This window comes from Lontra canadensis, unplaced genomic scaffold (genome assembly GCF_010015895.1).
Source record: "Lontra canadensis isolate GAN:19392208 unplaced genomic scaffold, GSC_riverotter_1.0 scaffold47, whole genome shotgun sequence".
Lineage (NCBI taxonomy): Eukaryota > Metazoa > Chordata > Mammalia > Carnivora > Mustelidae > Lontra > Lontra canadensis.
Genome location: NW_022631041.1, coordinates 10256843 through 10283982, shown reverse-complemented (window position 1 = coordinate 10283982; position 27140 = coordinate 10256843). Strand labels below are relative to the sequence as shown.

At 40.3% G+C, this 27140-nt stretch overlaps 1 protein-coding gene across 1 annotated transcript in view; it reads right to left on the bottom strand.

Annotated features, from left to right (window-relative positions):
- UST (uronyl 2-sulfotransferase) overlaps positions 1-27140 on the bottom strand; it is a 288349-nt gene that overhangs the window by 114538 nt on the left and 146671 nt on the right. Inside the window, exon 3 of the mRNA XM_032873149.1 lies at positions 9284-9439. Coding sequence (XP_032729040.1) covers positions 9284-9439 — 156 coding nt within the window. The remainder of the gene's footprint in view (positions 1-9283; positions 9440-27140) is intronic.

Below are 27140 nucleotides of genomic sequence, written 5' to 3'. Positions count from 1 at the left end.
TACCTCAAATCATCTCAGTAACCACTTGCCCACCTGTCCTCTTCCTTGGCTCATGCAGGATCGCTGCTGGCCCTTGTTACGTATTCCAGTGCCTACATTCATCCACTGTTCATTCGTTCAGCATTTACTGAGCACCTACTAGGTCCTGGAGATCAAAACATAAATAAGGTGAGGGGGAAGGCACAGGAAGCCCTGACACTGGAGTGTGTCCTAATGGTGTCCCCAAATCCACAGTGGCGCCAACCACACTCTTGGTCTTCATCCATCTTTAGTCCTCATCTAACATACTCCATCTCTGGAGACTGTGGTCCTGGTTAATGGTACTATCCATATTTTCACATTTGATCTGGGTCTTTCCTGACTTTTGTACTTAATCACTTGCTGAGTCATGTTGAGTGTACTTTTACTCTCACCCTCAACTGGCTGGCCAAACCAGCCCTCTTTTTGTTTCTTCCTCACACTGTGTCCAAGCGGAGGCCCAAGCTTCCTCTTCTGGAATGTTCTTCCTCTTTTCTCTACATGTCCAAATCCTAACTATCTTTCCATCTCTCTAAAATGCCTGCCTCTTTCAAAGTAGACTTCCTGGATCTCCTTTCATTCGATATCCATTTATTTCCAACTCTGTGCACCAGGCAAAGTAGTCTGTAGTCGAGGCTACAGAGATAAAAGATTTAGCTCTTGCCCTCAGGAAGCTCAAGGTCTTGTGGTGAGGCATCTATCTCTGCCCACAAATGGAGAGGCAGTGTTCCCCCAAGGAGGTATTCCTGAGGGGTCTGCAAGGACCCGTGGTAACCAAGTGAAGAAAGGGCCCCACAGGACATGCAAAAGACAAAACCCGAAATGACCTGGATATTAAAAACTGCCAGGAGTTCTTGTGCTAGAGGTTAGGTGTGGGATTTGCCAGGCAGCAGATACGAATATAGAGGAAGGTAGGAGCTGGATCATTGAGGGCCCTGGTGGTCACATGAGGAATTTTGACATTTATGCTATGGGCAAACCACAGTCAAAAGAGTCAAAAGGGGCTTTTTTTTTTTTCTTTTTTTTTCCTTCCAGATCTGAGATTAGGGTGGAGAATATGAAGAAGAAAAAGAAGGGAAGGATTAGAGACAGACAGTTAAGGTAGGAAGGTGGGGGCAATAATCCCTCTAGGACATGATAGGGCCATGATCTAAAATGTGCTTCCTGGGCCCCAGACCAGCAGCATCAGTAACAACTGGGGTAGCAGCTTGTTAGAAATGCAGATTCTCAGGTCTCACCACAACCCAGGGAATTAGAAGAAGATCTGGGAGTGGGGCCCATCAGTCTGTGTTTTAACAAGCCCTCCAGGGATTCTAAGAGACTGAGGTTTGAGAACCACAGAAGTCACTGGAAGTGAAGACAGATGGGGAGGTTCAGCAGACGCTAAAGAGGGAGGATCTTCTCAGCCCTGTTGCCAGACGGTGGCAGAAGGGAAGGAGCGGGAGTGGGGGAATGAGCTTCCCAGAGCCCTGATGGGTCCCAAACACAGGCTGGTGCCCACTCATGGGGATGGGGAACACTGGGTGGGAGCTAGTCTCATTGTAGAAGTGAGGCCAAATAGATTAGGTTTTGAATGTCTTTGGCTTGAAATCTTGTTGTCTTCTTTGATCTCCCAGAGTGCTTAGGGTCTTCTAGAATGTACACTTTTTATGTTACATCATAGTTGAGTCTGTGCACTAGCTTTGAACCAGACTATAAGGTCCCTAAGGGTCAAGGCTGGGCTCTAAGTATTTCTCCAGAAAACCTAGCCCAGAACATATACCTGATAATGGCTTATGGAGTGAAGACACCCCCTTCAGAAAGACTTCTTTGGAGTCAAGAAATGTTCACTGGAGGATAGAATTCTCCCTCAGTCAATGAAGTTAGCCTCTCTGGGACAGACCTGTCCATCACCCTGGTATGACAACATCTAAGACACAGCAACGCTACACAATCACTTCTCGAGTGGTTTCTGGGCTACACACTCGACCCAGAAGCTCTTTCTTCACACGCTGTCATTCATCCTCAAACATCTCCACAAGTTAAGTATTGTTGTCTACACTTTACAGATTAAGAAACTGAGGCACAGAAAGGCTACAGAGATTTCTTAAGGTCTTACTGATAGGAAACGGTGGAGTCAGGATTCAAACCCAAGTCACTCTGACTCCAGAAATCCTGCTCTCTATAGCCAAGCTACAATCTCCTCATCGTCCCCGGTGTTTTTTGACCTGTACATAACCTCTTAAAAATGGGAGGAAGAGGTTGGTTAGCAAAATAACTCCAGAGACTAAAGACGGTTTATGGGGATATAAGTTTTCTACCTTTCATGTGATGTGCTGAAAAATGGAGAGAAAGTTATAGCAGGTGGAAAAGCATTAAAAATAATAAACTATGAAAGCATTAAAATATCAGAAAGAATATATATATATTTTTTAAAGTTTTAGGTGGGAAAACAGTATATTTTATTTAATAGGAAGAGGAGTGAGTTTAAAAATACTGGGGAAAAATGCGTAATGGACTGTATCTAAAGGAAGAAGTTAGCAAAAAGAAAGAAGTAAGCAAAAGTGCATCTGAGAATGAAAGTGAATTGAGGGTTGTTTTTTTTTTTTTTTAAAGGTAAGCCTCAAATAGAATTTATAATGCAGATGATCTGTGAGGAAGGGACTTTTCATCTTTTGTTTTCCATCTAACTGGCTGGGATGGTGTAGCCGAAAACCTTTCCCTACAGTTCTACAAGCACAGCTAGAAAAGACTTTACTCCCTACGTCTTTAGAAAATGTTTGTGACCCATAACTGACAAGAGTCCTGACCCCATGGTGGTCTGAATTCTCCTGTCCCTTGTGAGCAACTAGAGCTCCTATAATTTTGCAAAACATCTTAATGAAAGAAACGACATGTTTTTTTAACACATCAAAGCCAAATACGGAGTAGCTCAGAGGAGAATTCTGTGGCCCTTTAACCTCAGAGACTGGGAGGATGGCTCTAGGCTCTGGTTTCCTTTCCCTCTTCCTTCTGTCTCAGGGGAAGCCTTTCTAGCACTGGGCAGGATGGTCTTTCTACCTTGAGCTCAGGGCAACACATGCCTGCAATGAAAATGAGTCCACCAGGGGGAGCAATGACACGAACAAGGCAAAGAGGCTGGGACTGAATAGCCTAGAAAACCAATCTCGCTGCTACAGGAAGGAATTTTTCGGGCCTTGCTCCTTCTTTCTCATTTTACCTTTTCTTTCTATGACGTTCCATTTAGCGGACTCAGTTTCTGTCTACAGGAATCGGAGATAAGACCTGGTTTGCGGAGATGGGTAAACTCATCCCTCCTGTGACCTGGCGATAGATTGACTGCTAATCTTGTTGGTTTGATTCCAAGGCCTGGCCGGAGCAGCTCTGATGCCTGCAGACACTGTCGCTGCTTCTACAAAGTCAGGAAACTCTGAGGGTCATTCTGAAGAGACTTTTCCAGACAGGTCTCAAGCAAGGGAAACATTCCTGGGACAAACGTGCAAGTTCTTAAGAAGACATGATGTCTTCAAAGGTTGAAAAAGGAATTTTTCTTGCTTAGTGGAGTGTTCACTTTAATAAAATGACAACTTTCTAATAATTAGAGCCTTTCATGCAATGATTCTTCACTAGAATTGTGCATGAAGAGCTCTGGGAGCTTCCCCCCCCAAAAGATACAAATACCAGGGGTCTACCCTTAAGAGACTAACTCAGTACTTTGTCGTAGGACCAGGAAACATGCATCGTGAAAAAGCTCCCAATAAGATTTTGATGCTTGTCATGATTAAGAGTGACTTAATGGCTTCCTACCGCCCACTGAATAAAGTTCTACCTCCTCAACCTAGCGTTCAAAGCTCTCCAGGATTTGACCCCAGTTCCCTTTCAAGTCTCGTTCTCCCCTATTCTTCTTGAACACTTGCTCCTTCCCATGATATGGGGTGGTATTGCCTTCCTAATAATGTCGATGGAAGGCTTAGAAACAAGGTGCACAAACATCTAGTGTGCTCTCTGGGGCTCAATATACAGCATGATTAGTAAGTCCTCAATAAATATTCACCAAAGTGAATGAAGACATCTTAGCAAGACTGGCTCTGGAAAGGAGCAACTGAACATTTGTTAGCAAACAGAGGCCAGATGCCCCTGTTGCAGACACCTGGGAGAGGTCCCCATGGCCTCTAGATTATCACCAGTTCCAACGTGGTCTCTGCAGGTGAGTTTTCCTTTTTGGAGCTGCCATGCTACGTTGTCACAGTCAGGCAAGGCAAAGGGAAGTTTCCAACAATGGTGAAGCAATTCTGGTTTTGACCTAGAGACAGAAGCAGCTCAGAGTGCAGGGGCACAGGGTGTCTGTCCTTCCGCCCTTTGAATACTTTTCAAGGTTTGGATCATTTGAATAGTTGTTGAAGACAGTCAAAGCAGATGTGAAGTTTATAGGGAAAGAGGAGACTTTCCTGGCATGATGGGCAGAAGTGACAGAAGAGCCTGGCGCAGCATTTTTCAAGGTAGGAGTGGGAGTTCTGTGGAATTCCCATGACAGCAACGAGCTCTCAGGAAGCCTCCCCTGGCCAACTAAGACCGGAAAACTCTAAGGGAAAGCCAGTTCACTGATTGTTAATTTGGGTTTTAACTGAAAGAATTCTTAGTCCTTAAAATGTGAACAATTGGTATAAATCTTCCCAAGGGGGAGCTAGGGGTACCATTCCCTTAAATTTACTTAACCATGGTATTTTCTTCCTTTAAAAAAAAAAAAAAAAGATTTTATTTATTTATCTGACAGAGAGAGACACAGTGAGAGAGGGAACACAAGCCAGGGGAGTGGGAGAGGGAGAAGCTGGCTTCCCGCCAAGCAGGGAGCCCGATGCAGGCTTGAGCCCAGAACCCTGGGATCATGACCTGAGCTGAAAGGAGATGCTTAACGACTGAGCCACCCAGGTGTCCCCCGTCCCCCGCGGTATTTTCTTTAAAAATATCTCAGAGGATTAAGATTTTCAGGAACACACTTAAGGAAATGCTGATATGATAGTTTTGACAGGATTCCTAACCCTTTATGACATTTCATTAAAAACAAAAAATACAAAGTTTTCTGGCCTCTACCCCAGAATCTCCAGGAGAAGGGCCATTGCAACTATATGTTTCAAAAGACTCTGCTACAGATTCTGCTCTGCTGCCAGAATGGAAAGTCACTGCATCAGGAGAATGGCTTTGGATTCAAGAAGACCTAGGTTCAAGTCCAAGCAGCACAGATGTTCTATTTGATTATATTTGGAAGGTGACTTAATCTGGGTGCCTTGATTTTCCCATCCATAAAATTAAGACTTGTACCCACTCACTGGTGTAACTTCTGCTCCACAAGAATGACATGAAGTAATAAAGTAAAATAATGAGCCTGTGGTAGGTACCGTTTCCAATCTGTGATTCTCAGTAGCTCTGACATAAAAATAGTAAAATTATTTCCTTTCTCGATCTCTTTGGTTCCTGCGCTAACAGTTTTTGCCCCTCTCCCACAACAATGAAATAATTTTGAATCCTTTATGTCCATGATGTGCCTGTGGTGCACTTTGACCTTCACTGCACTCAGAGCTATGATCTGAAATAGCATCAGACCATTAACAAAGATAGTTATGAGTCTTTTGGCGGTCACACTCATATCTTCTGGAAAAACAGTTCCCTAGCTTTCAGATTGTATATCATTGCCATTTTCTGATTTTCTAAGAGATTATCTAAAGCAGCCCAAGACACCGAAATCTGGTTTCAGAGTGTACATGAGATGATGTGTTCATGGGCTTGCAACTTATGTCCTGGAAAGGTCTAGCATTTGGCCAGCAGCAGGTGTCCACACTCTTCTGTTGAGGTAAAATTTTAAACATATAAACTTCAGTGGTCTTTCTGTTTCTATAAGGGCACATGTAATGGGATTTTTATAGGTAATGTAACATTTGGTGTCTTCGGTCTCCCTTTCCTTTTTAATAATCCCTTTAGTGTCTTATTCCATTAAATAGACTTAAACTTCGTATTCTCTCTCTCTCTCTGTGTGTGTGTGTGTATGGGTCTAATGACAGCTATCCTCTAGGGAGAAATGTATGCATAAATTTGACTCTGGCCCTGAGAAGTGCCTTTGTGTATGAATGGAATGATATAGATAATTCCAGTCTTATGAGTGGATACTATTCTAAAGTTGATTTGTAAGTCAGTCATTGGGAACTTGGAACACATTTTCTCATAAAAGAAATGTTCTACATGGTGGAGAGAGACCGGGCCAGCCCACAAGGGCCTGTTTAACTCATGCAGCACCTGAAGTGGGATTGTTATTAGCTGTGGGGAACAGTGTTTCCATAGGAACATGTCATCAGAGCTCCCCGACTTAAAGGTTGAGAACCACTGACTGTAAAATGTTAACTCATCTCCAAAATCACATCTTCCTTTTTCCTTTAATAAATTACCAAGCAGAGGAACTATTCTTACTGCAAATTATTTCTTGAATATACTAGGTTAAAATAATATTTTTTTCCCTGCTTGTTTAATGCACTCCGTAACTTGAGCACAAGGGATGCCTATAATGGGGGAAAGAGTTCCTTTCAGCATTCTTGAGCTTCTTGTCTCTGCATGTCCCACCAGTCAGCTAGAAGCGGAGACGCAGCTGTCATTCGCTACATTTGCTGTCACAGCCAAAATGTTTGTTTTTTCCTACCTTATCATTGCCTGCAGTTTTTAAGACTTGCCTTATAATTTAATAGGAATCTGGAATCATGAAGTAATGCTATACATTCTAGGTCACACTGACCACAGGAATCAGAAGTGTTTCAACTATACCATACACAGATTATGCTGGAAGTTATATAAATATATCATGGAATCACAGGGCTGGAAAGAACCTTAAAAGATTGTCTAGTCTGTTCCCTGGCTTCCAGACAAGCCAATCATTCCAAACAGATGAGAGCTAACCTCTCTTTTAAAGGAGGAGGATGACTCTGTCTTTAACCCCTTCTGGATTTAACAATGTATATACCATTAGTAAATTATTGTTATTTTAAAATCTAACATGCTTCTCTTGACAGTGACAACTGTATTTTACTTTCTCACATTTGCTTCTCATAGGAAACAAAGCAGATGCAAAGCCCCAGTTTAAACACCACATTTTGTCCTTTCTCTTCTAGGGCATTCCTGAACATCGCAGTATCTTACACTATGGTGACTTCATCCCTTCTCTCTGATTTGTTTGTGCCCTTTCAGCAGTGGGCACTAAAATCAACCTGCATTGTCTTATGAGATATCTGAGAAGTGGGCATGCTTTCCACATGTAGGAATATTTAAATATAATCTGACACACAGACCCAATGACCTAGACTCCAAGGAAAAGCAAATTTAATAATTGTAATAAAATTGCAGTAACATGGGCTAATTATTTAGTCACTTTCTTTCTGGTAGTGACAAGGGCATAACCAGCCTGATAAGATGAGCTATTCAATGAGCTAAGGAAATGAAAGAGAACCTAGTCCTTTTCAAGTTATTCATAAATGGTGATGTCCTTAAATGTTACCAAGTGTCATTTTTCTAGAGAGCCTACCACACAACCTGTAAGAGCTGATCTCAAAATTTTTTTTTTGCTGACTGGAAATGACTGTTCAAACTTGATGCTCAGAGACCCTTTAATGGAAGTTTTCAAAGGAAGGGGATTTTGGACCTCTGCCCTGGGAGACACTGAACATACCGGCTTTACGGCGAGTATGACTAGTTGTGTTACTGTCTTAAGAGAGTCCTACCATACCCCAAGATAAAAGACAGGCTATTGTAAATTGATAACAAGATGCCTTCTGTTTGGGAGGTTTTGAATGCCTCAAAGGTGGGAATTATGTCAGAAAGAAGTGGGCATGGGTAAAAATTGCCATAATTATGGTTTCAATCTCATAGTAAACCATGTGTCTTGTTTATTCCCGAAATTTCTGTAGTCATTGGGTAGAGTGATGGTTAATTTTATATGTCAGCTTGAGTGGCCAAGGGGTGCCCAGATTAAATAATATTTCTGGGTATGTCTGTGAAGGTGTTTCCAGATGAAATTAGCCTTTGAATCAGTGGATTTAGTAAAGCAGACCACCCTCCCCAGTGTGGGAGGGCATCATCAATTCCCTTGAAGTCCTGAATAGAAACATATGAAGAGGAAGAAGGAATTCTCCCCTTTTTTTCTCCCTCACTGAGTAAACTGGGCTATCACATCTTATCTTCCCCTGTCCTTGCATTAGGATTTACATCATTGACTCCCTTGGGTCTCAAGCCTTCATATTTGGACTAAGACTGAGTGACACCAATGGCTTTCTTGGGTCTCCAGGTGGTTGATGGCAGATTGTGGGACTTATTGGCCTCCATTATTGCATGAGTTAACTCCTCATAATAACCCCCTTTTTATCTATCTACTGTATCTATCTATCTATCTTCATCCTACTGGTTCTGTTTTCTGAAAAACTCAGAGTTATGCTGGTAACTATCCATTCCAAGTATCTAAGGGGACAAAAGCAACTTGTTAAGACCAATAACAAAACTGACCTTGTAAAATGACCGTGAGAGTCTTGGGGCCTAACTTTTGGACATGAGCAAGCCACCTCAATGGAGACTGTTTACCCTGCTTTTGTAGAAGCTACAGAGTAAAACCTGTCTTTATAGCCTCCCCGCAGACTACAGCACCCCTAATCTTCCACCAGCATGCCCACTGGCATGACTTGGCCACATCGAGGCAGACTTCTTCCTGGGAAATGGGGTAATTCTTTGGCTTCCACTGAATATGTCAAGTGCTGCTTTGCAAGTTCAAGATCCCCTGAGCTCACCCATAGCAAGAAGCTCATGCTCCTCTATCACTCAATCAGATTCCTGGCCCAGAGAGAATTTTCTCTTTAATATGACCATAAAGACTTATGGCAATTGTGGAAAAAAGCAGAAAAAGAAATATGAAAATTGTTTTGTTATTTTTGTTGTCAGGATGTCAGCGTAATTTGTAGCTCAGTGGTGTAATTATTTGAGAATCATGCCTTGCTAATTTCAGCTAAGTAGACAGTGATAAGTGTACACCATCCTTCATCCATCTTAATAGAAGTATCCCTTCAGGGAAACTTCCCATCTAAAGACTTCCTTTAGATCCTTTAACTTAAATTTCCTTCTACACTCTGGCAAAAATACAGTATGACGCTGCAACTCTGGTATTCATTTGTTAGGTGTTTGAAGGATGTCTTATAAGACACCCACTAATTACACAAATGAATTGACACAGAAGTACGTTGAATCACGGGCAAAGACAACTTACTTGTTCATTTTTAGTAAGCCTGGTTTTGTTGTGAATGTCTGACGTGACCAAATTGAATCCGTGCTTTTCCGACAAGATTCTCAGAAGCAAGACCACAGTACGACTCCCACACTTGCCTACTCTGTTGTACACCACCTGGCTGGGGAAAGGTAGCACCTGGGAAAGAATGAGAGAGCAAATATGAGATTTTGGTGTTATTCCTTTTGCTCCACAAGTAAGTGAAACCATATGATACTTGACTCTCTCTGCTTGACTTATTTCACTCAGCATAATCTCCTCTAGTCCCGTCCATGTTGATATAAAAGTTGGTTATTCACCCTTTTTGATGGATATTGTATTGTATATATGGACCTTGGGGTGGGGGTTGGGTGAGCCTGGTGATGGGTATTAAGGAGGGCACATATTGCATGGAGCACTGGGTGTGGTGCATAAACAATGAATTCTGGAACACTGAAAAGAAGTAAAATAAAATGAAAAAAAAATGAGACTTTGGGTTAGAGCAACTAGGATTCTTCCCTCAACTTCAGAACAACAAATGTCTAATCAGTCTAAATGAGAAGGGTCCTTGTCAAGTCAATGAGAGAATGGAAGCAATGAACTCATGTTTTACCTTCATAATATAACTTGAGAGAAATCTTGGACTTATTATCTCTCTTTATGTCCTGATACTTAAAACTGGTAAAATTTCAGGTCAACTGTAAGACTAATTAGGAAGCCTCTTTGGTTTATTCTTAGGAACAAAATATACAAATATGTGCTTTGATGACAATATGCCTTTGCAAGTTACATTATGCTTTATTAGAACTTAATTTGTAGAGTGGTCATGAAAAAATCCAGTAACTAAAAATTGAGACATAAATAAAAACTCACAATAAAACTCACCCTTTTGAAGTGTACAATTCAGTGGTTTTAATGTATTCACAAAGTTGTGCAACCATCACCTTTACCTAATTGCAGAATGTTTTCATTACCCCTGGAAGAAACTCCATAACCATCAGCACTCACCTTTCATTTCCCTCACTGATTTGTCCCATGAAACCACTTATCTACTTTCTGTCTCTATGGTTTTCACCTATAACAGTCTGGACATCTCTTACAAATAAGATCATATGATATGTGACCTTTGTGTCTGGCTTCTTTCAGTTAGCATAATGTGCTCAAAATTCATCCATATTATAGTCTGAATCTGTACTTCATTCTTTTATATGGCCAAATAAGATTACATTGTATAGATATACCATATTTTGTTTATACATTCATGAGTTGATGGACATTTGGATTGTTTTCACTTTTAGGCTACTATGAATAATATGAATAATGCTGCAATGAACATCCATGTATAAGTTTTTATGTGGATATATGTTTTTGATTCATCTTGTGTATATCCTGGGGTGGAACTGCTGGATCATATGGTAATTCTGTTTAATTCTTTGGAGAACTGCCTAATTGTTTTCAATGCAGCTGCACCATTTTATATTTTCACCAGCAATTCATGAAAGTTCCTATTTCTCCACATCCTTGCAAACACTTGCTATTGCCTGTTTTTTTTATAGCCATCCTAATGGATGTGAAGTGGTATCTCATTGTTTTGATTTGCATCTCCCGGATGACTAATGATGTTGAGCATATTTCATATGCTTATTGGACATTTGTATATTTTTTTTGGAGAAATGTCTGTTGAAATCTTTTCCCCATTTTAAGACTGGGTTATTTGTCTCTCTATTATTGAGTTTTAAAAGTGCTATATTTATTCTCGATTTGTGAATATATGATCTGCAAATATTTTCCCCCATTCTACAGGTTTTCTTGACTATTCTTTGAAGTCCAAAAGTGTTTAATTTTGATGAAGTTTAATTTATCTAAGTTTTCTTCAGTGCACTATGGTTTTGGTATTATAGCTAAGAAATCATTGCCTAACACATGAATGTTTTCTCCTAAGAGTTTTATAGTTTTAGTGGAAACATTTAGGTCTGATGCATTTTGAATTAATTTTGTGTATGATGTTAGCTAGTGATCAAACTTCATTCTTTTGCATGTGAATAGCCATTTGTCCCAGCACCATTTATTGAAGACTATTCTTTCTCTACTTAATTGCTGGGCACCTGTTGAAAATCCACTAACCATAGATTTATGAGTTTATTTCTGGACTCTCAGTTCTACCCTATAGATCTATGTGTTTATTCTTATGCCAGTTCCATCCAGTTTTTATTACTCTTGCTATGTTATAAGTTTTGAAACTGAAAAGGGTGAGTTCCTCCAACTTTGTTCCTTTTCAAGATTTTTTGGCTATACTGGATCCCTTGCATACCATATGAATTTTAGAACTAGCCTGTCAATTTCTGTTAAAAAAAAAAAAAAGCAACTGAAATTTTGATATGGATTGTGTTGAAACTGTAGATCAATCTAGGGTCTACTGCTATCTTAGTAATATTAAGTTTTCCAACCCATGAACATGGGATGTCTTTCTACTTTATTTAGTTCTCATTTCATCTGTTTCACAATGTTTTGTAGTTTTCAGTATATAAGCCTCACACTCCTTTTACTCTTTTGATGCTATTTTGAATGGATTTGTTCTCTTAATTTCATTTTTGGAGTGACTGTTCACTGATAGAAACAGTTTACTTTTTTTTTTTTCAGCATAACAGTATTCATTGTTTTTGTACCACACCCAGTGCTCCATGCAGTCCGTGCCCTCTCTAATACCCACCACCTGGTTCCCCCAACCTCCCACCCCCCCACCTCTTCAAACCCTTCAGATTTTCAGAGTCCATAGTCTCTCATTGTTCACCTCCCCTTCCAATTTCCCCCAACTGCCTTCTCCTAACTCCCCATGTCCTCCATGCTATTTGTTATGCTCCACAAATAAGTGAAACCACATGATAATTGACTCTCTCTGCTTGACTTATTTCACTCAGCATAATCTCTTCCAGTCCCGTCCATGTTGCTACAAAAGTTGGGTATTCATCCTTTCTGATGGAGGCATAATACTCCATAGTGTATATGGACCACATCTTCCAGGATCTATAAAGAACTCCTCAAACTCAACACACACAAAACAGATAATCATATCAAAAAATGGGCAGAAGATATGAACAGACACTTCTCCAATGAAGACATACAAACAGTTTACTTTTGTATATAGATCCTGTGTTCTCAGTCTTGCTGAATTCATTTATTAGCTTGAATAGCTTTTTTGTGTGGATTCTTTAGGATTTTCTATATACAAGATTGTGTCATCTGCAGAGATAATTTTACTTCTTCCTTCCCAATATGGATCCCTTTTTTTCTTTTTCTTTTTGAATTATCTAGTTTATAATGATTTTGATAGACTAAGAAGCCATTATGAAAAGCCACTGATTAAATATTTATATCCCCAATAAAGATAATATTTCCATCTTGAATGCTCAACATTGAGTAACAATTGACAAAAGATCTTCAGAAGTCCTTCATTCAGAACATACCCTATAACAAAAGGCCATAAAAAGGCCCAAAGCTATAGTACAATATAAACATAAATATCCTAACTTGTCTACTGTATATAATATGAATTTTGCTATTGTAATTACAGGTTTACTTACTTTTCTGAAATATTTTATATGCAGAGTAACATTTCATGAATTTGGAACTTGCCATTAGAGTAAATTTGGCTACTTGCCATTGGAGTAAAACATAATATCTGTATCACTCACTTAGCAATTATATCATGTACCATTTTGATATAATTTCTCCAGTATATATATATTTTTAATGAGCAATACCTTGTTATTGTGGTGGTGGCTGTTGTTTTAGGACCAGTCAATATCTTTTATTGTGTGTCATACTGCTTAGAACATGCCATATACATAAATATAGGGCCTCAACAAACATTGGTTGACTTCAATGAGGGATTTAATCTGCTGTTTAACATAACTCACACAATGATTCCGCTAAAGTATGAGACCAGGAGAATCTTCAAATACAGCTGACCTTTCTAACCAAATGATAATAAAAGGCATCAGGGTAGAAAGATAATCATTATACTAGGTCATTTTGTTTATAGTTTTGTCAGTGAGTGCCCAAAGAGTGTGCTCACTGGCAACAATGGCAGATGTTCAGATATTCAGATAATTCATATATGGTCTTCCTCATGAGGTCATGATCTAGGGAGGTTGCAATATAATAGGATATTAACAGTGTTTGTAAGTTGGACTTCCCATAATAACCAGGTTGGAGTGACAGAGCTACCAATGTAAACACAAATTTTCATTACTCTGAAGAAATAAACGTCTTAAGAGTTGGGACGAATGCATCTTCCCTGTCTTCTAGCACAGCCTAGTAGAGCAAGGGAGAGCTGTTTGTTATATCTGAACTGCTGACTAAGAAGTAGTGAGTTATCACATTCGCAAGTGCTTTACCCCAAGAGTACAAACGTATCTTAGAAGATTTACGTGAAGTACTGAGGCACTTATAGTTACAAACCTTCAGTGAAAACCTTAATGTCTCCTGAAATTTCTGAGTCATTAACACAAGAGCAGGCTTCCCATCTATTTCCTTTTGATAATAACTAAAGATATTATCTATCTTTTGGTTATTTGTTAGTTAAAAAAAAAATGCTCATAGGGTGCCTGGGTGGCTTATTCAGTTAAGCGTCTGCCGTTAGCTCCGGTCACGATCTTAGGGTCCTGGAATTGAACCCCAACTTGGGCTCCCTGCTTAGCAGGAGTCTGGTTCCTTCTCTCCTTCCAACCCAATCCCCGGCTCATGCTCTCTCTCAAATGAATAAGTTTAGAAAAAAAATCTTTTAAAAAAATGTTCATTCCAATTCTTCCATTAGTCTTGTGGGAGCTTACCAAATAAGTTATAAATATTTGTTATTTAAGAGGAACACTTTTGTCATGACAAGAAAAAAATGTTTTCACTACGTATGGTGACATATTTAACTACACCTACTGTGGTGATCATTTTGCAATGTACGTAGATATCAAATCATTATGCTGCATACCTGGAACTAATATAATGTTACATGTCAGTCAGACCTTAGTTAAAAAAAAAAAAAACTTACATAAAAACAAAAATCCCTGCATTATTCCCACAGCTGTATCTACAATAACATTTGAAAAGAAAAGAGAGCCTAAAATCCCCACTGTGACTCTATTTTTACCATTTCTTTAAACACCAATACACAGCTACAGGGTAGGAAAACAGCTAAAAATGTGTTTTTGGATGAAGGTGGAATCAGTCTGGTGATTGTTAAAGACACAACATACACCATCACAAACATAAACCTTTCTCAAAGTTAGGATGGGGTTTTTAAATCATTTTCTAAAAGAACCTATGTAATGCTCTGGAAACTGGCAAATTTAAGCAGGCGAAATCAATGTGTTGATGTTGGATAAGGTGATAAAATTAGCAACAGCAACAAGTTGATTCATCTCCGCTTTGGTAGAGCTATAGATTGGCTCCTGAAGGTCTGCTTTAAAAATCATTGCCAGTTTTTATTTGAAGTGTTCTTTCTGGAAAAGAAGGGGGAAAAGGAACTGATTTTTATGAAAGGCTGACCCTGACCCTGTCCTAGGCTCTGTGCCATGTAAACGCTTTTAATCCTTGTTAACGACACTGAGTCGATAGTGTGTCTTCATTCTAGCTGGGCATTTCTCTGGGAGGTTAAATTACCAAATAATTTAAGTATCACTAATTGCACCTAAGTAACTCCCCGGTGTGCCCCCCTCTTCTCCATAGATGATAGACTCACAGAACAACAGAGTTTGAGTCTAGAGCAATTATGAATAATCCACCCACTCCAATCCCCTCCTCACCCCAGCACTATTGCTCTCTGTCACCCTCACGCCCAGCCCGATTGTGTTTAGCTTGGCTCGAGTTTCCTCTTATGCTGTGTTTTCATCCTCTCAACTACTCTGTGAGGGAGATATCATGACTATTTTTAGATGAGCAAACCAAGGCTCAGAGAGATCCATTGGCATTCTCAAGATCGAAAAGTGGCACATAACAACTAAAACCCAGCTCGTGGCTCTCCTGACCCCTAAGAAGACACTCTAATATAACATCAAATGGTGAAAATAATTTTTAGTATGACTTCTGTGAGAGAGACTATTTCCTCTTTTATATCTTGCATGTGTCCAACTCCATTAAATGCTATTTTGTCAACGGTCAGTGATCACAACCAGTGTCACTGGCCATTACTCACCCATTACCCAAATCTCTGCAATGCTCAGGTGCAACAGAAAGGAGTTGAGTAGGCTCTCATTCTCCTTCCAAAAGACATGTTTTAGAAGCTAATGCAATTCCCAGAATGTCAAAGCAGCCAATGGGTAAAGAGGAGAAAAAAAAAAAATCCAGTTTCCCCTTTGCTCCTTCCCCCAGTCTACTGTAGGCAATCACAGAGCCTTGGATACTATGAACCACTTCTACCAGGAAAGGGAAAACCAGAAAGCAATAAGTCATAGTAAAACATATATGAAATCCTAAATACACTTGAAATGTCTATCAAGACAAGCAAATGCCTTCAGATGATAAGTTTAATGACTTTCAAACGACTCTTAAGGTCAACCTCAATAGCCCCATCCCTTTTTCAACAGATATTTGACAATTGTCAGGAGAAAAACCATATCCCAACTGGAATTACATACAAATTTTGAACATTTACTCTTTATTTGGATGCCCTATAAAGAAGTACACACTGAAAGTCCTCATCCTCCCCAACTCCCCAAATGATTCTTCATTCTTGGCAACTATGGTTATATGAATGTTATGTCTGTGGTTTCTATTTTATGGCCAATTTGTAAAAGTGAAGGGAGCTCCAAAATAGTTCACTCTATGAATTATATATTTTTATGTTGCCTGCCTTGTAAGTTCTGCAAATGCCACAAATCCCCAGGGACTGACAGGCTTGTGTGGAGCCAAATAAACAGACGTCTTTCCAAAATCCTGAGCACAACAGTAACTACCACCAGATGACGTCCATGGTTGCAATCGCTTGTCCCTGGTTTGCAATGAGGAGGGGGATAAAGAAGACTTTCTAGGTAAAAAGCAAGCTTGGGCTGGACCAACATTTTCACCGCCTATGATCACAGGACTCTCTGGGGAGTGGTCTTGTTAGAAGAATTAATGTCAATCCCGCTTATTTTTAAGCCTTTGCAAAATGACATTTAATATGGTATGTTATAAGCTGCGGTTCCCAAATGGCTGTATATTTGAATTACCTGTGCAACTTTAAAGCTACAGATTTCTGGGCCCCACTTTAAGACTAATTGAAACAGAAAGTCTAGGATGAGGGTCAGAAATCCAGCTCTAACATGCTCCCAGGAGCCTTGGCTACCACTAAGGGGCCAAGGTTGGGGGGAGGGTTGCTTACATAAATTCTGGAGGCGAGTTGGGGAAAAGCGTGTCCTGTCTTCCTTGGGTCTCCCTGGAGTGCTGATGGCCTCCAACCAGAGTTAAAAGTCATGATTAGCCTGACAAATACTCTCACTCCACAGTAATGCCTACTCATCCGGGCTGGTTAGAGAACAGGTGTGCTGGCTAATGGGAATGCATAGTAACCTACTGAAATTTATACTAAACATCGTCAAAGCATTAGACCTAACGGTTCTAATGTTATGCTGAAGATGAAACGGCTTTCTTTGAGGAACAAAACTACACCATGGGATTTCGACAGCCCCTTTCTCCCATGGCTGCTCATACTAATGTGGGCACACTCAGGGACATAGCTGCTCCCCACTGTCCTTATGACTTTGAGCAGCAGGTCAGATCCACCTGGTGAGTCCTCATTTTAAAGTTTCCCAGGACACTGTGGTGCTAGGAGTCAGCCATGTCACACCTTCCTCATCCATAAAAGTGGAGGGTTGAGTTAGAAGCCAATAAATGATCCTTTTTTTTTTTTAAAGATTTTTATTTATTTGTTTATTTGACAGAGAGAGATCACAAGTAGACAAAGAGGCAGGCAGAGAGAGAGAGAGAGAGGGAAGCAGTCTCCCTGCCGAGCAGAGAGCCCGATGCGGAACTCGATCCCAGGACCCGGAGATCATGACCTGAGCCAAAGGCAGCGGCTTAACCCACTGATCCACCCAGGCGCCCTGATCCTCTCTTCTTAAACTATTATTCATTTTAACTTATATTGCTGTTAAGATATAACCTGGAAATGCCTTAAAAATTAAAACTAGATTTTAGTATTTTTCCTTGTCAGATATATTCATAAAAGAAATAGAAAAAAAAAAGTTCCAGTAATTTGTGCTGAACTTTTGGAATGTGGCTCTCTTTTGGAACCTTTGACATTTCTGTCCATGTCCCACTCTTGTTTTGGCTGGTCATGTAATAAATCTTCTTTGATGTTCTTCTTATGCTTCTCTTCCTCCCCACAGTGTTAATCACTTCCATCTCTCTGTTTAAAACCATCACCAAACACCACAGCCTATGTAGAGCTTCAACCTTTCAGTTGAACTTGATAGAACTTGTTGCTGACTTTTGCCCATCAAGCCATGCTAGGTCCTCTGACAAATGCATCTCCGTTTGGTAAGCACCATCAACTCTACAGATCCCTGGGTTAATTCCCTCCATTCTAGAGGAGGAAACACATAGGACTCAATTAAGAACTTAGGGCACCTGGGTGGCATGGTTGGTTAAGCATCCAATTCTTGTTTTCAGCTCAGTCATGATCTTAGGGTCCCAGGATGGAGCCCCATGTTGGGCACCATGCACAGCAGGCAGTCTGCCTGAGGCTTCTCTCTCTCCTTCTACCTATCCTCCCCCAAGTAAATAAATAAATAAATAAATCTTAAAAAATCCTCTATGTTCCCTCACTGCCAAACCTCTTGAATAGAAAGTTCTTTCTATCCAATACTCAAAAATGGTAACCCTGTGTCTTCTAATTAATTCATAACCTATCTTCTCCCAGAAGGCTTGCCAAGTATGAACCTTATGCTTTCTCCTTTCTCCCTGCTCCCTCTTAAAGTAGTCTCATGTCTAATGCTATCTACAGAAAGACGAATAACTACAAAGCAGTATAAGCCCATCTATTTTATTCCTGTAATAGATTAGATATTTTATGTGCATAGTGGGTATTTAATAAATATGTGTCTATTACTTAGATAGACTGGATAAAAATACTATTAAATGTTGTAATAGAACATATTGGTCATTATTAAGGATGCTCTTTTGGTTGTCTTGTTTCCTAAAACTATAAGATATATCTATCAACTTTTCTCAACACTCCTATTCTGGAACACTCTTAGTTGTCATTTTACAAAAGAAAAAGTTTGGTGATAGAGAAAAAGTTCCCTGGATTGAAAGTCATAAAACTTTGACTTTCCCTTCAGCCAAACTAGTTGAATGACCTTGAGCAAGTGACCTTGAACAACTTCTCTGGGCCAACATTTCTGCAAGTGCAAATTGGGGATGTTGAACCCAATGATTTCAAGTTCCCTCCCCCTTCACGTCCCATGATGTTAAGGCAGGACTGCACAATACTTACAGATGTTCGTTTGGGGATTTATTTGGAAGGAATCTTACACTTCTAAATATTCATTCCATTCCGATCTATCTAATGTCCTTATCTCCATTATATACATCATTATGTTATTTGCGGGAATGTAATACCTTTTTACTATAACAGGATCCTCATACAAAGAAGCAATTTTCACAAGGAGCCAGAAGCAATTTTTGGATGTGATGATTAAACCATTAAAGTTAGAACTCTGAAGTATTCTTCAGGAAAAAATGAGTCCTAGCTTGATAAAAATTCAAATTTCAGATGACCTTGGGTGATCGCTATCAATGCCATGGACAAGAAGATAAATACTTTCAAATTTCAAACTGACAAATGAAAAAAAAGTATTAAGAAAAGACAGATTCACTTTTTAATTCTGCAACCTTCTCGGTGCTTCTTTGTCTGGCCGGTATACGAATCACAGGCAAGAAGAAGCCCATAATCTGGGTGTCTCAGTACTCCAGAATGTTACAGTTTCTTATGTTCAAACCTCAGTGTGGTCTATAGAAAACTGAGTCCATGGAATACTCAGATGTTTGACAGAAAAGAGGAATGATGTCCACATGCCACATATATGAATCATGAGCAGAATGTGGGGGATGGATAAGCGTTACAGGCTAAACCATCCTGAAAGGAATATTTCAAAGTGGGCTTAGTCTTGCTTCTACATGCGCATGGTAGGCCAACTGCATGTGTGCTCAGAACCTCTTTCCACTCTTGATGGCTTTTACAATCAAAATCAAATGGAGAAACCCAGTATGGGTTTGGCACTCCTATTTAACCCTCCTAGTCCTGTGTATATACCTTGAATGTTTTGTTGAGCTCAAAGACACTGTAAGTGATATTGCTGTAGTAAATCTAAGCCAATTCCAGCCATTTCCAGCACTTTCTTATATGCTATGTATTCTGTGATCTACAAGTTCCTTAATAAACAGAACTCAGAAAGTGAGCTACAGATTTACTGGAAAGAACAAAGGAGTGGGTCCTCAAATTAGTTCCATTTTTAGTATTAACTGATTCAATTAACTTTTAGGTTAAGTTTTAGACCAGGATATGGAGTTATGATGATGCCTTTGGGTAGACAATCTTTCCACCAGACTCACATACTCAGTTTTTAATTCTCCATTCAGATCTAAAACACATTTTGTCTTAATCACATTTTTCTCCAAATAAGACATGCATAGACATTTTAGACTTTTAAGATTTAACAGTCTGCTCTAAAGTTAAGTTTTATTTCTTTCTGGGGAAGATTTGATTTATTTATTTATTTATTTATTTATCAGAGAGAGAGCAGGCACAAGCAGGGGGAGTAGGGGGCAGAGGGAGAAGCCGGCTCCCCGCTGAGCAAGCTGCCTGATGTGGGACTCGATCCCAGGACCCCAGGATTATGACCTGAGCTGAAGGTAGATGCTTAACCAACTAAGCCACCCAGGAGTCCTACTTCATTTCTTCATATGTATTCTTTTTGCCTTCCTTTTTAAAATAAGAATTTATACTCTGAGCCCAATCTAAAAACTAATTTTTTTATAACGTAATAGAGGAGAAGTGTAGACTATTGATTGTAAGTTTCATAAGCTATAGTGGGGATTGCTGGCGTGGACCAACTAGTCAACTGGTGGTGGGGGAGAAGAGTCAGTTATTCTCATTACAAATGTCACAAAAGAAAACTGCCCTCACTGTAAATAGTATAAAAGCTGGGGGAACAGCCCTGCGTGGCTGTCAATACCCCCACTCTCTCATCTAAGCACTGTGTAAAGGTTTTAAAGACCAAAGGCTTAGATTCACTGCTCGTTGTGAACCACATCATTATTTTCCATGTAAAATGTCTGAATCAAATTTTAGTTTGAGTGTGAATTTATAGCAAGAAACTTATTCTTGGATTCAAATGATCATTGTTTAAATTCCTTGGCTGAGTTTAAGGTTTTTATAACATAGCCCACAATTTAAAATAGTGTGGCAGATTGGTACAGTAACCATCCCAAATTAGTTCTCCCCCACTCTATCCATCCAAAGTGAACCTCCTTCCACATGGACCTTGAGCCTGGCCACACAATCTGCTTTGGTCAGTGAGATGTTACGAAGCACGATGCAGGCAGAGGCTTTCGGGGCACCTGGGTGGCTCAGTGGGTTAAAGCCTCTGCCTTCGGCTTAGGTCATGATCCCAGAGTCCTGGGATTGAGACCCACATCGGGCTCTCTGCTCAGCAGGGAGCCTGCTTCCTCCTCTCTCTCTCTCTGCCTGCCTCTCTGCCTACCTGTGATCTGTTTGTCAAATAAATAAATAAAGTGTAAAAAAAAATTCTTTAAAAAGAGCTTTCACACTGGGTCTGAACCCTGCTTGCCTCTGGGAGCCCTTCCTCTACAATATGAACTTAGGAAAGCCTTCAGGCGCATAAGAGACCCTCTGGAATATTGAAAATTCTGTGACTGGACTCAACAGATAATTCCTGAGCTCCTTACAGAGTGCCCGTCATTTGATTAGTGGAGAGAAATGAACAGATTATTGCACTGATTTGATTGTCTGCCTCTGACTAGACTCTAAATTCCATGACTCTAAGGGCACATCTGCTTTTCCTTACCATTGCAGCTTCAGTACCCAGCTCAATAAATAGCTATAAAATGAATGAATACAACAAAGGCTATGATAAGTACCCTACCCCGTGTGAACTCACAGTTTAACAAAGGAACCAAACACTGGCCTGCTGGTTCTCAGACACTGTGGAAGTGCATACAGTAATGGGAGAAGAGGAAGAAGGGGTGATGAACTTGGCCTCGAAGGCTCAGGGGAAGTTTCATGGAGAACATGACCTTTGAGCTGGGCCTTGGAATTCTCCAGAAACTGGGCAACCTCAAATCAGCCATTCTCCTTTTGCCAAAGTACACTTACCCGATTCTTGTTGGTTGGAATTAATAAGGAAATTTCTAGCCCTCCATGCTTGACTTGGCTATGCTGAGTTGGCTTCTTGGCATTTTTCATATTCTTGAGAGGTGTGTGTGTGTGTGTGTGTTCCACATGTATAATGCAAAGAAAATGCATCATGTTAAGTTCATCAGCTCTCTGGGCTAGTGTTACCTCATGCCCACCAGGCACAGAGAGATAGGCCAGGAAGACTGATGACCTGCAGCTCTCAGAACGACCGACTTAAACGTGGCTAAAGAATTTCTGTGGTTGCTTCATGTAGTATCTCCCTACATCAGTGACGGTGCTCTTATTTGCAGGTAAGAGAAAACCCAATCCAATTCAAACAATAAGGAAAACATAGTCTCCTACAAATAAAGAAAAGAAAATATATTCTCTTTCAAAATAGAAATTGTTAGTTATGGAGATCTTAGGACCCATTCCACATCTTTGTTCCATCCTGCTCTGCCATTGTAGTATGTCATTATTGTGCTCAGACTAGCATTCCTCATGTTTCATAATGGCTGCTGCAATTCCAGCCATTACATGCAGAATGACACAGTCCATGGGGAGAAGAGACTATCCTTCTTGGATGTTTCCTTTAAGAACTGAAAATCTTACCTAAAAGGGCATGAGAAAATTTCCACTCACATTTCCTTGGCTAGGTCCAAGCCAGCAGCCCTCTCTCAACGAACCATTAGCAAACCAAATGAGACCGCCTTTATCACCTTAAATCACTTAGGAGTTATCTTTGAGTTGAGGATGGGATTAAACTTTCCCGATTCTATACAATTTAAGCAAGTTAACAGATTTTCTGCTAAGGAGGAGGGACTGTGGGGAAATGGATGTGGGGTAAGCAAGCAATAGGGTCCATTATGGAAAAGTACTCAAAGGACCTACTGTTTCTTGATTCTTCAAAAATCCATTCTTGAAAACCCCATTCCTCAGCTACAGAACAGGGAATAGGATGATATACACAGAGAACATTGCTAAACAACAAAGACCTACTGGCTGGTTGTGTCCCATAAAAGTTCCTCCAAGCCCTTGGCATAGATTTGCTGATAGCTGGAGAAGGGGACAGATCAAATACATTCCCCTTCTACATCAAACAACATCACCCTGCACACACTGAAATGAGATGAAGAATTAGCAACAAGGTGAACTTGAGCTGTAAGATTAACTCCACAAAAGAATCTGGAATTCATAAGGTATTTTTAGCTGGAGATGGTAATAAGACATTTAAATTGCTCTCAGATGAAGAAATGTCATACTGCCTACACGTTGGAGGCTTTTCACAAGTACATCTTTTTCCTAAATGGATTAATTTTGAATAAGTGTGGCATGTAGGGGCGACTGGGTAGCTCAGTCCACTGGGTGTCTGCCTTCGGCTGAGGTCATGATCTCTGGGTCCTAGGATCCAGCTTGTCGGGCTCCCTGCTCAGCGGGGAGCCTGCTTGTCCCTCGACCCCTCACCCCTCTCATGCACTTGCTTGTGCTCTCTCTCAAATAGACAATTTTTTAAAAATCTTTTTTAAAAAGTGTGGCAAGTAATACAGACCCAATCCACCAGCATACAGAGGAGTACGTAGGCTGGTTTTTATTTGTTTTCATTTGTGACTTGGTGCTGGGTAAACAGATTTTTCAGAAATTCCCACCAAAATAGATGATGTATCCCACTTCCTCTAGGGAACCACGATCACATTCAGGCTATCACACACTGCTAAATGGAAGAGATCACTATTTCCAAAAATATTTTCAAAGAACTGACATCAATATCTGCCATCAGGATTTTATTATAATAAACAGAAACAGTAACAGAAAGAGGGACAAAGGAAGACCATTCCCAGAGCAACAACTGCTTCATCTTTTAGAGAGCCCCCACTGGACATAAAACTTCTGATTTTCCCCATAAGTGTAAAGGAGTTGAACCGAATGAAGATTGAGAAAATCCTTGTTAGCAGAGTTCATGGTGAGATAGATACATGTGGTAAAATAAAGAAACCTGAAGTTTGAAATGAGACGAAGGTCGACAGGTTGTTAACTGTCTACTGCTGATTCTCAGACTAGAGCTGTTCTGAAGGGAGCCCTGGGGAAAAATCCAGTCCTTGCCAACAGGATGACCATCCTCCTAGGCCAGAGTGTCAGGTTAGGCCAGAAGACCAACTTACACCAGGGGCTCATCACCCACCCAAACCTGCACTCCAGGCTTCCACCAGGGACTACATCCTCAAACAGAAAGCCACTGAGCTCTACCAGAAGCCTGGCTAAAGGACATGATACATAAGGAAGATCATTAGAGGGACACAGAATCCATCCATTTCTCTGTAAACTCTGGGTTTTACTCTTAGACCGAGTTGGGCTATCACAAAGCTGTCTATTGAAGCAAAATTTCTTGGCCCCATCAAGAGCTGCCTTGACTGAGTGACGTGTTCATGACCTTGGTGGTCATTAAGTGATACCATAAGATACAGCATCACACAATCCAGTTCTGTGTTGGTGATGAAGTAATTGACCATTCTGTCTCCTAACTTCCTAATTATTTTTTCTTTATTTCTCATTGCAGGGCTTATTTGTTGGTACCTTACATGTAATTATCCCAATTTGTAAAACAACCTAGTACTGTGAATACAAGTATTCCCATATAAAAGATGAAAAACTGGGAATTAGGCAAATTAAATCATTTGTCCAAGGTCAATTGTAGAGCTGGTATTCAAGCCCAAATGAGTGCTCTTTAATCCACTACACCACCTGGAAAACTAGTATATTTCTGCTTTGTGGAAAACGAGGAGTGTGTAACTGTTTATGGCCCTATTTTTCCTCTTGGCTACCAGGAAATTGAGGGTAAAAGCTGTTCAAGTACAGCAGTTTTTTGAACTTAGGGTTTCTGTATATTACAGCTTCTATTTGAATTTATGTTTACCATGGTTCTGATATGTTTTCATTTATATTTTACCATTTTATTTTATTTTTCCTATAAATGGTCCAATTATTTGCTCATTTGAAGAATGAGCTAAGTATTTAATAATTTCACCAATAAACAAAGAAAATGTATTCCTGTTATTCTCTGGCCTGTGAAAATATCAGTTTAAAATTTATCTTTTTTTTTTTTTTTTTTTTTTTTTGCCTATGGTGTATCCACAACTTCGTGGTAGGCCAGTTGCAAGCTTGACTCAGTTTCGAGTTGTTATTATAATTAACAACACTTATAATCTTTCCTCCTTCACCTGGTAGTAGTATCTGCATTGCCTTTTAGAGAATCACCCCCTTCCCTGCTCCGTCCTTCAGATTTTCGGAGCGGTGCCCTCAACCCAGCCTCTTGCGAGAATGTTCGAACTGGGCACAGTCAACCAGCACATCCTATCCACTGGACATGACAACTGGTTAACAGATGGGCACCTGAACTTGGGCGTCCAGTGAGACTCCATCTCAGGAATTTGTAGGCCTACTGAAAGTCAAGTCCTTTTTTCTACTATCATTACTGAGTAAGATGCCTGAAGGCAACCAATTAACCACCGAAAGAGAGGACCTACCTAAGAGTTAGTTAGGCTGCCCAAGAACTGGGAGGTAAGAATAGACCAGAGCTGATGGGACGGATGGAGTCCCTGGATCCAGCCATACTGACTGAAAGGCTTCAGTTATGTGGGTAAATAAATTACCTCTCCCCTAAATATAGCCCCACCGGTGTGTATGTACACAAATACACACGCACACACTTTTGTATTTGTTTAAGCAGTTCTCATTTGGGCTTTTATCATTCACAACAAGGAGACCTAATATTTTGAAAAGCTAGTGAAAGTCTGTGTTAAAGCCAACTTCTTCTTCGAAGCCTCGTCTAACACTTCTGGGTTGCACTGAGGCCCATTCTCTCTGAAAGTCAAATAGAATCAATACCTAGTAACTCATTCCTTAGTTAGGCACGTGATGGTTTATATCATTCTTTAATTAATCTTGGGACAAGGATGCCAACTGGATGCACGCACTAGCTTGTAAGGCTCTGGGAAGGCCAAAACCTCAGAGTTCTGCTATGACTTTCCCCCTCCCTCCTTGCCTCTGTCCCTTCTTCCCTCTGGCTCTCCCTCTCCCTCCTCTCTCCCTTCTCTTTCTGTTTCCTTTTTGTCACAGTACATGGTTTTTGGCCCAGTACATAACAGGGATGCAATAATGATTGATTGATTAACCAGTTATTTTGTCTGCACTAAATGTGGATCTTTTATTTGGAAAGTAAACATATGCCATTTTTGTACTGTTGGCTGCTTTCTTTTATTCCCACAGTCTTCTCTTATTTAATATGGAAAACCAGCATTTTTCAAACCTATTACCAACTACATAAAATATTTTGAAATGATGACCATCTCTGTGGCAGATTCTGCTTGTTGCCTACCTAGTATCTATTCTTCCTCTCATCCTAACGGAATCATGGTTTCACTCTTGATAAAAATAAACCCAACTGGCCATTTAACAAATAAATGAGATATAAAGGGACATTGCTGAAATGGCCTTTTAAGAAAACTAACAATGAGTGGACTCATCTGGCATCCTTTGTCAAACTTGTACATTCCATTCCTTTCTCCTTCCTGGAACACAGGCGCAATGCCTAGAGATGCAGCAGCCATCTTGCGACAGTTAGGAAACAAACATTAGGATCATTGTACAAGCTAAACTCTACATGGGAATGAGGTTTTCCTGTAGAAAAAGAAATGAGATAGATCCCTGATGGCATCACTGTGCCATTATACCAGATCTGGGCTGCTTCTTGCAGGAAATAAATAAGCCTTCTCGCCTATTTAGGCCAGTGTAGTTAGGTTTTGTGCTGCTTTCCACCAGATGCATTTTTAACTGAGGCTGACACTTCCCCTTTCAGTTTCTGATAATTTTGTTAGTTTTTAAACATGGCCACACGTATTATTATCCTCTGAGCAAATCAAGAGCACTCGTGGGAAAAGTGCTCCAGTCTCAAACCATTCCTTTCGGTCCTGCTGTGTACTGACACTGCGTAGCAGCACCACTGGCTTAAAAATTCTATGTCGATGATCAAAATATGTCACTGGGAAGCTCCGTGCTTTCTCTCTTCAAGCGCTTTAACTTTAAAATTCCTTCCTTTGACAAGGTGCTCTCTTTTCTTGGGTAGTTTTATAAAATATTTATGGTTGGAAGTCAAAGGTAGCCGGATAAGGAGATGCATCTGTCATAAACACCATCTGTGCTAGCAGCCCGTCAAGTGTAACTCACCACACAGCTTTAATCTGCTCGGTTATGGCAAAGACTCCCGGCAGTAGATGGACCGTTGCCTTAAAACACCACAGAACACACTAATTTGCTCACAAATACAGCTGAAGAGTCCTCCAGCCTCTATGACCCCGCCCCCAGCTTCAGCGCAAAAGCCTTACGGCCGTCCTTTGCATACTTCGCACCTTGAAAATTACATGGTCAATAAACAACTCTTGATCTAATTCTGTGAGTTGCTCTTTTTTTTTTTAA